At 34.7% G+C, this 15,274-nt stretch overlaps 1 protein-coding gene across 1 annotated transcript; it reads right to left on the reverse strand.

Annotated features, from left to right (window-relative positions):
* Positions 1-4,751: 4,751 nt before the first annotated feature.
* On the reverse strand, positions 4,752-12,461 carry LOC107869624 (glucan endo-1,3-beta-glucosidase 8-like). Its single transcript, XM_016716125.2, has 3 exons — positions 11,879-12,461; positions 10,836-11,569; positions 4,752-5,281 (listed from the first exon to the last, which is right to left on the reverse strand). The coding sequence occupies exons 1-3, from the start codon at positions 12,220-12,222 to the stop codon at positions 4,947-4,949; spliced, it is 1,413 nt and encodes a 470-aa protein (XP_016571611.2). The 5' UTR covers positions 12,223-12,461; the 3' UTR covers positions 4,752-4,946.
* Positions 12,462-15,274: the final 2,813 nt, after the last annotated feature.

Here is a 15,274-nt window from a genome sequence, read left to right on the forward strand (position 1 = left end):
TGAAAGATTATGCTAAGTTGTATCTTATGGAGATTCTGAAGTTGCATAGTGCTTTGATTTCTATCATCTCGGATCATGTTACTCTATTTTCATTTTATTTTTGAAATTTATTTCAGAAAGGTTTGGGAACTAACGTGTGCCTTAGTACTGCTTTCCATCCAGAAATGGATAGACAAGTGAAGAGGACTATCCAAACATTAGAAGATATGTTTATGCTTGTGTGATTGATTATGGTTATAGTTGGTACGATAATTTGTCTTTGTTTGAGTTTTCTTATAACAATGTTATTACTCTAGCATTTGTATGGCTCCTTTTGAGACATTGTATTATAGAAGGTGTCGATCTCCTATAGGGTGGTTAAGGTTTGTGAGGGTAAAATATTTGGCCCCTATTTGATTCACCAAACCTTGGAAAAGGTAAAAGTGATTAATGTTAGGTTGAAAGCTGCTCAAAGTCGCCAAAAGTCCTATGTGGATGTAAGGCATAGGGATTTAGAATTTAATGTTAGTGATTGGGTATTCTTGAAGGTATCTCCCATGAAGGGAGTGATGCGGTTTGACAAGAAGGGAAAGTTGAGTCCTTGGTATGTTGGCCAATATTTGATTTCGAAGAGGGTTGGTAATGTTTCCTATGAATTGGAGTTTCCCTATAGTTTGAGCTCCATCTATCCGGTATTCCATGTGTTCATATTGCAAAAATGTATAGGCAATCCTTCATTGGTTGTCCCATTGGAGGATGTTGGTATTTTGGATTCTTTATCCTATGAGGAGGTCCCAGTGAGGATATTGGATAGGCAAGTTCACCAGTTGTGAATAAAAGAGGTAGGTTCGGTGAAGGTTCTATGGAGGAACCAAAAGTCTGAGGAAGCTACTTGGGAAGCGAAAGAGAACATGAAATCAAAGTATCCATATTTGTTTTTCATTCTAGAAACTCGTGTTTGAGGTATGTATTAATCTTCTTAACTAGATTTATGTCATTTATAGGCCATGGGTTCAAGTCCCCAAATTATGAATTGAGTAACTGTTTTGATAGACAATGGGTTTGAGTCCCAAAGTCAATTAATAAATGGTTAATTGATAATGATTATGGCATGTATCTTATCCTTGTTGTTTATCTTGGTGTTCTAACATGGTTAAAGGTTAGTTTTGATGTGTAATAGTGTGTTAACTTATGCTTGTGCTTGCCTTACCAGTCATTCGAGGACGAATGATCCAAGTGGGGGGAATTAAAATACCTAAACTTTAGACCCTTAGAAGAATTTCATTGGTTGAGGTTTCTGGGTAGGGTACGACTCATGGGAACTAGTCGTACCCTATGATATGACCTAAGGTCCTCTCTCTTATATTTTTACGAGTGTTTGTTGGGTATATTCTGTCCAAGATATGCTTTAGCCTTTCCCTAGTCGTATGTTAGGGTACGGGTCGTATACTACCTAGTTGTTTGAAATGTTGGTCTTGTGGTCACTGACTTGGATATGGGTTGCATGGTACCACTCATACTTTTGGCTATGATTCATGCATGTATGGTCATATGGTGGGTAGATTAGGGGTCCATGGTGAGGCCTAGGGTACCACTCGTACCCTAGGGTACAGTTTGGTGTGAGAGTTGTACCCTCCTAGGAGTGCATTTTCATCTTTTAAGTTGAGGACCTTATGGATATTTTCCACCCCAAAACCATTAAGTACCCCACCATATAACATGTTATACCCCTTCATAACACATTTTGTAAGATCAAAACTCACCAAAAATACTCCTAAAACCTCTATCAACTTCTCTAACAATATTAGCGGTAGGGTTTTTCAAGAAGGCCATCTAAAAACCTGAGGACCAAAAATTTCTTCGTGAATTATCTTGTATAAGGCATGTTACTCTTTCCCTTATTGATAACACAAAGTATCATGTGTTTTAATCATGTATTATGACTTGTAAATAGTAATTTTGAAATCAAATGTTAAGGGTTTTGATGCCTAGTTATGAGTAATGTTTGCTCTTGCTTAGACTTGTTTTTATACTTGATGTTGGTGATTATTTGCACATGTGAGTAATTTTTGTTGTGGTTTAATATGTGGGTCATGATTAAACCTAAGATTGATGATTTCTACTTGATTTTGGCCTTGGTAAAGGCATGCCCACAAGGTGTTTGTGAAAATATCTACTAGGAATAACTAGTCACATGTTGTTATGATGAGTTGAACTAAGAGGATGGCTAAATGACTAAGAATGATTGGTAAATGATCCTTTAAAGGTCTTGCAGGTCACATAATGAGTTAATTGGTAACCTTGATGGTTTGTTTGGTTAAAAAGGGGTTTGAGTTCCTAAGCATGAACTTGCATTGTATTGAATTAAAGTTTGGTGTAAGAGTGCTAATGAATGGTTTGATAAAGGTCATGATGACCATAATTTTGACTTGAATTATATTTGAAACTAATGTATTGTCTTATTAAAGTGATTGAGTGATACATGATTCATGAAGACCTTGCGGTTATGTATGATATTGAATTGTGGCCTTGATAGCTTAAAACGGTTAAATGGGTTAAAGTCCCCAAATGTGAATGGTGTGATCTGAATGTATAGACAATGGGTTAGAGTCCTAATGTTGACTAGTAATAGACACGAGGTCCTGTGGTTAGAGTCCATATTTATAATAAAATGGCTTGTGGTTAGAGTCCACTTGCATAATGAAATAGCTTATGGTTAGAGTCCACATGCATAATGAAATGGCTTGTGGTTAGAGTCCACTTGACTAATAAAAGGCTTATGGTTAGAGTTCACTTGACTAATAAGATGGCTTGAGGTTAGAGTCTTCTTGCTCGATCTAACCTAAGTGGTGGAAGGTTAGAGTTCTCCACTTCATGGTTTGTGATTGAGTTCTTTGAAATGCATGCTAAGGCCTTGTTATTTTTTAGCACTTGATGTATCCATATGTACTTACATGTCTATGTGTATAAATTTGGTAGCTTATGACGGCTTGACTCAGTATTTAATAATGACACTGTTTTATCTTTGCCCTTGAGTTACATGCTAGTGCTCTAACCGATAACCGTCTCCGGACGCTGTGTTCCCACGCGACACAGGGGCCAAAACATCTTCTTCTCTTTCTGGGTAGTGACCATATGTTCGGAGGGTTCGAGTGTCGACATCGAAGTGGTGAGCTTCCATCTTTCAGAAGGCACACATTTCATGGTCTTTTTAGCTTATGTCATAGACTTATTTCAAATTTGATTTTGGCTATTGTCGGGGGCTTGGCCCGACATATTATTGACTCCGAATTTATAGAGGCTTATGGATGACTATGGACTTTGGTAGATTGGATATTGAATATTGATATTATTGAATGGCTAGATTTTCTTAAGTTATGATTATTAGTCTTGTTTCTGCTATCTCATTATATGTTTGGAGCTTATCCGACACTTATGGATTGATGTAATGCTTGGGTCGGGTTAATGGGGTGATCTTTGGTCCTTGTTGAGGTTGAGATGTCCATACGACAAGGCCCGATTTTGAGTTGTGTCACATACTAAGAGTATTATGGTCTTCCACTACTCATTACCTAGAATTGACGAGCTTTTGTCCATGTAACTAATTTAAACATCATGTGTCTACCAACCTACAATGGGTGGGGTAAAAATAAGATTTGTTGGAAGGTGGTGGGAGGACACAATCAATATGAAATACTATTTGCAGAATTTTGATTTTCTTATCTACTTTCTTTAGCCACGTCATTTTTTCCCTTCGTTTTAATTTATTTCCCTGGTTAATTTGAACTTGACAAACGTTTTTTAAAAAAAATAATTTTTGAATTTATTGGTTTTAAACTAAGATATGTAGAATGCACCCAAATATCCTTGAATTTTATGATATTAAATATGTCATGTGGAAAGTTAATTAAATATTAACAAACAGACATTTTTTTTAAATGGACTTAAAAAAATAAAACAAACTAAAACAAAGGATATATTATTTTACAAAATTGGTAATTAACATAACATAAAAAGAGGATATTTATGTTTAAATTATATTTCAAACATAAAAATAATTAACAATAGGTAGATAGGATTATTCATTTGCTCGGAGTGAGTTGATGGCGCTTGGTGTTATTTTTTTGTTCATTATTTTATATTATTAGTTTGATGTGAACGATACTAAGTTATTACTGCATATATAAATGCAAATGCGTATTAATCTGATATCATTTTCACCAATGAAATTATAGCCTTATTTATTAAAACTTCATTTATATCCATCCCATCTTATTGAACGAAGCAATACGGAAAAATATAGACGAATGTTTTTTTAAAAAATATTCCATCTTAAGTAATCAAGTTAATATTATAATCATACAGTTGATAAAGGTGATGATGTAACAACTGTATAATTTTTAACTACTCGAAGATAAAAAAAAAATTAATCTCTTCTCTGAGTTCGTTCGATCGATTTGTTGAATTTTATGATTTAAATTCATTGATTGACCAGAAAAAAAGATAGTGAAACTTAATATAAATTTATTACTATATTATTTTGAACTAATCTACTATTTCAAATGTAAAATTTGTTTTGGTTATTGCGAGACAACCCATTTTGTTTTTCAGTACATGCTATTGTATTTAAATAGCGCAAGGTGTAAATAAAATATGCACTTTTGGCTGATCTCCGATGATTCATTCATCTTGATATAGGTGATGTTGGTATATATTTGCTTTATCTCAGATATTTGAATGCTTGAATGCTGGATATACACATAATAACGTAGTTCTCATGCAAACTATGCCCATTTTTCATTATTGGGTTGTACTTTGGGAATATTTAGTTCTTTATACCATCTTAATTACCCTTTGCCCTAGGCGCCCACTGCATATGTACTATTATAAGATATGGTCCACTGTATACATGCAATGTATCGAGGAACTAGTATATGTGTATATAAATGAATTAGAAGGAGGCTGCTCTAGAATCTCTTGGTTAGAAGACTTCCACCATCTACAAACTCTGCAGTTAAGATCTCAATTGGGAAATCACAGTTTGGAGTTGAAGGATTAACTGTGGTTAACATAGCTCCAATCAAATTGCATTTCTGTTGATTTTGATTTTCCATTTGGTAACGCATATTATATGCATAAGAGACTTGCTGTACGAAACTAAGGTTATCACATGAAGCACCAGCACCAAACGCACTGCAATCTGAGTCATCACATGCGTATTCATAATCTTGCACCACGAGTGTCTTGTTGTGATCAGTTTTACCATCAAACACACACCATCTCTTTGGCATTTTCACTATACCTGTTCAAAGATACATATAGCTAAAAATTCATGTGGTATAAATTTCACTGACACCCCAAAAGAAACAACAGTTAGCCATGGAAGAGGATTAGAATACACGTATTGATACATATAATAATATAGTAATGAATTCAAGATTAATACACTGTCAGTTTACATGACTTTCACTATATAATCCAATACCTAGGTAATTTTTTCTACTAGACTTAAGCTTGACATGGCTAAAGCCTATGACAGAATGACATGGACTTTCTTAACTTCCGTTTTAAGAAAATTTGATTTCTCTCAGACATGGGTTGGATAGATTGAAAAGCTTTTAAAAGTTTTTTGGTATTCAATTGCTATTAATGGCTCCAGATATGGTTTCTTTATCTCCTTGCAAGGTTTAAAGCAAGGAATCCTCTTTTACCTTCCCTGTTCATTCTAGGAGTTGAAATTCTTTTAGTATTGCTCAACAATCTCAAATATAACCCCAAATTCACCTCCTTCCTTATGAACAATAGGGGACCTCTTATCAATCACTTGGCTTATGCTGATGATATATTGACTTTTATAGGTGACAATAAAATATCCATAAAGAGGTTATGAAATGCATCACGATATAGGAAATTGCCCCTGTCCAATCAGTGAACAATGATAAAAAAAAATTCATTACTGCACCTAAAACATCTGGTTGTAGGATCAACAAAATGAGAAAAGCTACTTGTTTTATGGATAAAGAATTTCCTTTTAAATAGCTTGGTTTCCTTATCTTTATTGGTAGGAAAAAAATATTTATTTTGACTAAATGATTGAAATAATTATGAATAGACTTGGTTGTTGGTAGGATAACTTACTATCTTTAGGTGGTAAGATTGTTCTCATTAAACATATTCTTGAATCCCTTCCTATTTATGCTTTATCTGCTTTAAGTCCCCCAAAGGGCAATCCAGAACTAAGTTGCAGGCTCAGGAGTCGACCCTTAGTTACCGCGATCATAGACTGAGGGTCGAGATCGCGGTCAGTCAATAAGTCAACTGAAGGAATATGTAATATGGCTATCGCGATCACAGTAGCGTGATCACAGTCAAGAGATGGCGATCATGGTAGAGTGAAAAGTTTCAAAGGCATTTTGTAATTTTTGGAAAATGTGAAATTGGAGCTTAAATAGGGTTTTAGCTCATTATTCATCCATCTTTTATCTTACATATTATGCTATCTATAGTTTACAGTTTTGTAATTTTCTTAGAGCTTGGTACATAAATTTGTACTAATTTGAGCTAAGACTTAATTAGAGAAACTCCAAAGAGGGGATTTGACATCTTTCATTGAAGATTCATTGGTGCTTAAAGGGTGGTTTGCCTTATCTTTATTTTTAATGAATAACTTGGATGGAAGTTTTGGTTTATTTGTGTTTATTATGTGTATGATTTGCTAGATCCACCTCTTGAGGTTATGTTTGAATAGGGTGCAAGTGTGTATGGGTAGTGATATATTTGTGTAGATTCTAGTGTTTTGATGATGGGTTCTATTATTTATTAATTAACTTGGTTGGGATTTGTAGGTGAAAACTCAAATACTCAAATGGGTTTGATGGGTGAAAATCCCAACCTCTTGAAAGCTCAAACTAACCTTGAAAGAGGGATTTGGGTGAATTTTAGGAACCTACATCATCCTTGAAAGAGGGATGTAGGAACTAAGTCATTAGTAGACAATTAATGGCATAGTTGGCTAATCTTTGCTATCTTAGAAATAAGGGCGATTATGAGGTCGACTATACCTTGGGTACCATCCAAGAAATAGGGTTGCCCAATTGAGGCTTTGGGTGGTTTTAATTGACACACTCGTTAGGTACTCGAAAGGGTTAATGAGTGACATCTTTGAGGTTTTGTTGAAAAACTAGCCTCAAAGACTTTAAACCTAACCTACCACATCAGCGTCTATTAGAATTTACACTAAATCATCATGCTCTCATGCATAGGTTGCCCCTAGGAAAACATAACCCCCAAGATCCATTCGTAATTGTTTACGCTCTAATTATTCTTAGTCTCGAATTAGTCCCTTAGAAGCCCAAGATTTGTTTATATGTTAAAAGCTATTTCAAAACCCCCAAACCATTTTGTACCATAGGTTTGAATCTAGTTAGTAGCTCTTATTTTGAACCTACTCAATCTCCACTCGCATTGTTCCCTGTGGATTTGACCGTGACTCTTAGTTGAATAAATATACTGACAAGGACTTCCTTGCACTTAAATTTGAATAAATATACTGACAAGGACTTCCTTGCACTTAAATTGACGTGTAAGTTGAGCGTTATCAATACACTTTCCAGTACATCAATTTTCTACCATTTTGTAGCACCCCGGATCTTTGGGCTAGAATACGAACCATTATTCCTACGTGCATAACTGGAATCCAATTATTTCTGTATTGATATAAGTGTCATGATCATTTACCCAGTGTGTAAAGTGATTTTGGGGTGAGGAACGTGTATAACTTCTATAATATATGGAATTTTGGAGGTTAATACCTACCAAATTATAGATAATTGATACCTCTTTCCAACGCATCTGATTTCGCATTAATCCGACACACAAGCGAAAGGTTATGAGCATTTTTGTGAGGAACCATTGAGGGTCCGCAATTTCAGTGTGGCATATACCTTGTACTCTGCGATAGGCAGCGTGGCATGGACCTATGTCCATAAATGCTAAAACCTATTTTTCTTCTTATTTTTTTAGGGTAAACTAGTCATTACATCCTAAACTATCCTATAACTGATAACAACTTGAATGCATCATCCCATAACCCCAAAATACATTAATTACACAATTCCTCTTCTCCCAAATCTTCAATAACACCAATTAAGGATTCTTCTCCAAGAAAAAACAACTTCTAAGGCTTAGATTTAAGATGTGTCTAATTTTGTTCATCAAACACGTATGTAGAACTATCCTAACTCTCATGGGCGTATGTTTAATGTTTTAGCAAGATTTAAAGTCTATATGTATGTACATATTATGGGTTTTGAAATTGTTTGAAGAGCATGCATTATGAAACCCATTTTATGATAAATTTATGGATTTACTATGGGGTTTTCTATAAACTTGAGATTCTATTTATGTGCATATGTCATGGGTTTTGAAATGTTTGAAGAGTTTGAAATATGAACCCCCATTTAGTTATAAGAATCTTGTATTTAATAATTATTGTGGGTTTTCAAATTAATATGAAATATATTCATATGTTATGGATTTTAAAGTAGATTTGAGAGCATGAACTATAAATCTCCTTTTTTGATTATGATATTTGTTATTGACTATTGTTGGGGTGTTTCATGAATGGTGATAAACTTAAGCTTTAAATACATCTTTTTCAGATATGCACTGTCATTTTAAAAAATATGTTCCAAGGGGTATTGATTATTGATAAATGTCCTTTGTGTTAAATAGAAAATTGTTTGTGATTTATGAAAGAATTGGACACCATATGTTAAAGTCTTGAAAAGAGAGTGTTTTGCATAATTTTCATGTTCTTTGAAATAAGAACTCTCTTGTGTTGTGAAAATTTTTTTATGGCTTTGAATGGAAGGGCTATGGATATGATATGATATGATATGATATGATATGATATGATATGATATGATATGATATGGCTTGCAATTCTTGGTATGATGATACCTATTGTGGGATTCCCTTAACATGAAAAATATGAATGTTTATAAGCATGAACCATGATTTTAAGAGGCTAAAGTTGGGCTTAAAGAGAGTTGGATGGTTACTTGAATAAAGCATGAGTTGAAAGACTTATTGCTGAAAATCATGTTTTGCCAACGCGGGATTATGGTACCCTGCTTTGTGATCTTGTGTACTTTTGATTCATGTTGTCCCAGATTAGGACTATGGTAGGAGCTCTGTTTTGTGATCTTGATCATTACCATGGCATGTTGACTTGATTGGGGATTATGGTACCCTGATTTGTGATCTTATGTACCCCTTATAGAAACTCCGATCGGTCTTACGGCAAACTTGGATTAGGATCTTGACCGATTGTAGAGATGTAGGGTGTACCATCTATCTCAAAACTAAAGCAAAGAGTTGAGTCTATGATTTACAAGCATGAATTGAAGCTCTTTATATTATGTCCATGTGTTCTTATATATATTACGATAAATTGTTTCTCCCAGTGCTCTCGCTTATTTTACATGAAATATCTATTATTTTTGGATTGTTCTACATACCAATACTTCCCAAGTATTCCCCCCACCCCACCCCCATAATACAGGTTCTGGGGTACAGTCCCATGGTCCATCACATTAGTAAAACATTTTGGGATATGACAAAGTTGGTGAGCCAATCTTTCGGGTAATTTATTCATATATTGACTTTTTCAGTTTATGGTCGAGTCGGGGACCTTGTCCCAACCTAGACAGTTAGTATTCAGTAGAGGCTTCATAGATGAGATTTGATTATTGTATTGTCACTACTTTGTTGACACGGTTTGGGTTATAAGTTTCTCTTGAATTTCATTATATCTTATGCACTTTGATTTATGCAGTGGCGGAGCCAGAATTTTGGTTAAGGGTATTCATATTTTCCCTTCTTTTTAATAGGGCAAAGAACTGTTTAAAAAAAAATAAAGTTTTGTCGCGCCTGCCAAGATTTGAACTTGGGTTGTTGACGTGGAAATGTACACTCTTGACCAGTGGGTTGTGCTCCTCTATCGTGTTAAGGATGTACAACAATATGGGTATAACCATAAAATATCTATATTTAATCTATATATTCAAAAAATTTCGACGAAGGGTGTTATCTGACCACCCTTTGGTTGCTGTAGCTCCGCCCCTGAATTTATGTATGAATTATGCTTATAATAGTATGTTAAGGGGTCTTGGCCTATGTGGTTCGGGATGACTGTCGGGGTCAGGGTCTCAGCTTGGGTCGTAACACATTTATTATGATAATCTCGGAGCCATATTCATGAGCAAAAATCATGTCCTCCGTAGTTGTGTGAAGCATGTTGCAGTGCATTTTCACTTTGTTCATCACTATATGTCAATGACCAAAAAGATTTGGGTTGCTCACATCCATGGTGCCGATCATATAGGTGACACTTTCACCAAGGCACTGCCTAAACCTACTTTTCATCAAAATCTATCCAAGTTAGGCTTAGTGGCCTATGTCTTACTCGATGGGGCGTATCGGCACAAAACGATTAAGCCCTGTTAATTACTGTTTAGTTTGGTTATTAGTTAGTAGTTTAGTAAGTATTATTGTTTCATTGTTTAGTTTGGTTATTAGTTAGTAGTTTAGTAAGTATTATTGTTTCTACAGTTCCTGTTTATTTAGGATACTACCTAGTTATGTCAACACTCATTATTTATTTAGATTATATTATTAATGTTGGCCTAGGAGTCTTCTTATTTTCTCTCTAACTTTTTTAGTTAAAATGCTTTTTGTATTCATTAATAAACAATTTTGTCCAGCGCTTACTCTTCCTATGTAAAGAAGAGGTTGAAAGTGGAAGAAATTATTCCTATACGATTTTCACCTAGTTCAACATAAGTAGTACGTACCTCTGGCAGCGGTGGGTTTGGTTTCTCGGTCTTGCATGGTAAAATCAATTTTGTACTTGGGTTTGCCGTCGAGTTTATAGATACCCCAATGTCTCATATAAGCGCCAGATTCTAGACTATTTGTATTCTCATCTGTCAAGGAAATGACATACATACTTATATCCCTATTAGGGCGTAGTGGAGTTCCTTTCTTCTTAGCCATATATTGAAAAAGACCACGGTAAAATCTTTCAGCATTTTCTTCGCTTGCACTCATGTATCCATCTGTAGGCCAACCAATTTGTCCAATAACAATCTCCATTTGTCCATACCCTGCCTTTGTTAGAGCAGAAACAAGTGTATCATATAAGAAAGTGAAGACATTTTTGTAAATGTTATTGCCATCTACTATCTTGAACTTGGATTTATTATCGAAGAAAGAAAATTCCACATCAAATCCATATCTGGAAACAGTATAGATTGGGAATATATTGAGAACGAAAGGGCCACCAGTTTTGTCAATGTAATCGATCATTTCTATCATTTTCTCCTTTATGTCTTCTCGAAAATCACCTTCAGATGGCTTGGTCACATTTAGTAGGCAGTCCGTGAAATGGGGTGTTGTTACTTTGATATCTGGGAAGTTGAAACTATCAAGGGCGTATCTAGTCATATTCAGGAAATGTACATCAGCGTTAACTCTTTTTTTTGAAGTTGTTACTTTGAGAAAGGGTTCGTTCCCCACATACACGTACCTGCAAATAAATAAGTTATTTATGAATCGAATTCAAATCTAGAAATGGTTACAAAATATTGAATTTGGTGAAAATAATTGGAGATTGGGATCAAAATTCCAATAGATAGAAACAAACAAATACTAGATGGTTTGTTGATAAAGTTACCCTATTCTTCAGATGTTGGTATGAAGTAACGAGTATAGAACATATACAGACTAGCTAAGTTACCGGCCGGATGAAATTGCTAAGTTTGGGGTTTAGTTGATTCAACCATTATCAATATAGAAAGAAATAAGAAATGAATTCATCATATCACATCACGTGTACCTGAATTTGACTCCTTTGTCAACATAAGACTTCACACGTTCATAAAGAAAGTTATCTATGTGTTTTTGTTCCTTGACATTTGCTAAATAGTTCGGTTGTAAGGTGATGGTTATAGCGATATCGGTGTTGGCAAAGGCATCGAGAACGTTTAAGCTTGGTTGAAAAATTCTCATATCTGAAATTCCATTTTGTAATAGTAAATCCACCACCATCGATGGAACAAAAGTTTGTGCAGACGACCTCCCCCAAGTTATGCCCAAAAAGGCGCTTACGTGAACCTCACCGAATAAAAATATCAGTGACATTAGTAAACGTACCCATAACAAACTTATAGTTTTGTACATTCTTTTCTTGATTAGGACTTTCTATTTCTTCAATGAGACTAATATAATGATTATTTTATGAAAAATCTTTGTTACAGGACCCCTTCCATCTTACGTGCAATCGTCTGGGCGCCTGTAATGCAGCTTGCCCTCCACCTATGACCGTAACTAAATTAAAAATTTAAGTGATGAAAAGGATATATCAAACGCGGTTGATTTGTTTTTTCAGATTTTAGGAAGGTATGCATGGTTTCATGTTCAACATGCAAGGAGAAACCAGGAATCTTGTCCTTCTAACCATAAGATGTTGTGTTTGTGTGGTTCTGCATGATTGTCTTGATTTAGTTAACAAAAAGAATATCTTTATTGGTAAAACAAACATTATGATATTACTGGATATTTCATATCCTAAGGACTATTAATAATTTAAAATTAAAAAAAAATGTACATTTATAGCAATTAGTGTAACCATACGTGCGAGGCACGTGTAACGTTTGATTATTTAAAGTTAAATGATTTTGTCTATTTCGGAGTATTTTAATGAAGATTAAAAAATTCAAATCACTTTTCAAAGATCCTTCGCATTTTAATATAATAATGTAAACAGAAACATATTTTTTATTGTAAGCACATATATATTTTACCACCAGAAATTTCAAATGGTTGATGGATCATCACTAGCTAGTATCCAAAGGTGACGAACTTGAAACCGTGAAAACCCCTCAAAATAGGATGTGAAGGAGTTGCTTGGTAACTGTTTTGGAGTGGGTAGCTTGAGGGAATAATTTGGTGGTTGTTTTGGAATTTTTATGTAAAAGAGTAATTTGGTAGTAGTAGCAGGTTTGTTGGAAAACGTGAGTGGGGTTAATAATTGTTAGGTTCAAGTTAAAAGTGCGAATGAAAAATGGAGGAGAAGTGAAAACACACCTAAATAGTGTACTCAAAATAAGGAAAGTCTACTAATTCTCCCACATTGGTGGGAGAAAGGAACTTTCATGTGTTCTTACTAAGAAACACAAACTCCACATAGATAGTGAGGCAAGAACCAAGAGGTGTCTCGCGTCGCTGCCGTCGTCACTTGCTCAGCTCGTCTCTGTTTCAGATTTAGATTCAAAAAATGATCGATCAAATTAAACTTTTAGATAATATTTTTTTGAAACATAGTTCAAAAATCCAAGGAGAAAAACACAACAGTTTTATTCCTCCATTAGTGTGTATGCATGCAGTGCCGAAACAACTGTAGAAACGCGAAATGCTGCCTCGGAAGAGATGCAACCCTTTGAGAAAATGACACAGTGTTTCGGAAAAAGGGACGACTGTTCAAAAAAGTCACAATTATTCAAATGGACAGACATGACCGTTACAAAGGATACGCCTTTCCGAATGAACCATTGCCTCCTTTTCGAAGGGGCACTTCATGGCTATATAAACCTGCATTTTTTCACAGCACGTGAAAAAAAAAATTCTTGCTTCTAAAATACTCCGTGTGGTCATCTCCCATCGAGTGAGTTTGAAGAAAATAAGAACGTTTGAGGTACCACTACTTTCTGATTGTCCTGTGAGAAAAATTCCGCAACATCGGGTACGTGAGGGAAATTATTTCCTTAAGGACACTTCATGAATTCAAAGGACTTGGCTTATTCTATTTTATCTTTTTTCTTAATAAAACAATACACTTCTTTGATAGGTCATTTTTTGATCTTGTGTTGAAGGTGTTGAAAAACTTCATAAGTGTTATTAAAAAGTCTTGAACTTGTGTTGAAGTTTACTGAACTAACATACAAATTTATGTACCCAAAATAACAATCTTAAGAAAATAAACCGTAATCTGTATTATTTTTTATTTTTGGAGATTAAAGCTCTAACCTTTCTACTCTATTTGAACTTAACAAGTGATTTGAAGAAATAAAGTCTTCATCACAAGTTAAAGCTCATTCGGTTAACGATTATAAGATATAAAAACTTCATCGTTAAACTAGAAATAACTGGTATTTATAAGTTGCTACGAACTTGTGATTAGTATAATTTTATACTAAAAGTTGACTGTCTTTTTATGACAGGGAAAATGACTATAGAAGGTCATATTGATGGTGTGACAAATGTGCCAGCAACTAATGTTGCCACAACTAGTCACACAAATGCGCCACCCGCTATGGCACTAATGGAAAAGCCTAAAAAATTTTCTGGAGTTGATTTAAAGAGGTGGCAACAGAAGATGTTCTTTTATCTGACTACCTTATGTCTTCAAAGGTTTATTTCAGAAGATGCTTCAGAAGTTTTCGAAGGAACTTTGGACCAGGAGCGATTTGTTGTAACAGGGGCATGAAAATATTCTGATTTCCTATGTAGGAATTAAATTCTAAGTGACCTCCAAGATGATTTATACAACGTCTACAGCATAATGAAGACATCTAAAGAATTGTGGAATGCGCTGGAACAGAAATATAAGACTGGGGATGCGAGAACCAAGAAGTTCTATGCTACGCGATTCCTACAGTACAAAATGATTGACAATAAGATTATCGTTTCTTAAGTATAGGAGTTGCAAGTCATCATCCACGATCTCCTTATGAAAGGTATGAATTTAATGGATACCTTATTTGAATAAGCTAAAAATGTTTATAATGTTCACACAAACTTTCTTGTAGGTTTGATTGTGAACGAGGCATTTCAAGTTAATGCGATTATTGAGAAGTTGCCACCTTTGTGGAAGGACTTCAAGAATTACTTTAAACATAAACAAAAGGAGATGACAATCGAAGACCTCATTGTGAGGTTGCGCATTAAATAAAATAATAAAGCCGCAGAGAGGAGGTATAAAGGAAATTCGACAATAAATAGAGCTAACATTGTAGAAGATGACCCCATCCACTTAAAGAAGCAAAAGAAAGCTGGACAACAAAGTAATCAACCTAAGAAGAAATTCAAAGGCAAATGCTTTAATTGTGAAAAGATTGGTCAAAAGTCAATAAATTGTCGAGCCCCAAAGAAAGGCAAAAACAAGGAACAAGAAAATATGGCTGAATCCAAGAACGAAATGGACAATCTGTGTGCTATGTTGTCTGAATGTAAC

The sequence above is a fragment of the Capsicum annuum genome, chromosome 4, assembly GCF_002878395.1.
Source record: "Capsicum annuum cultivar UCD-10X-F1 chromosome 4, UCD10Xv1.1, whole genome shotgun sequence".
Lineage (NCBI taxonomy): Eukaryota > Viridiplantae > Streptophyta > Magnoliopsida > Solanales > Solanaceae > Capsicum > Capsicum annuum.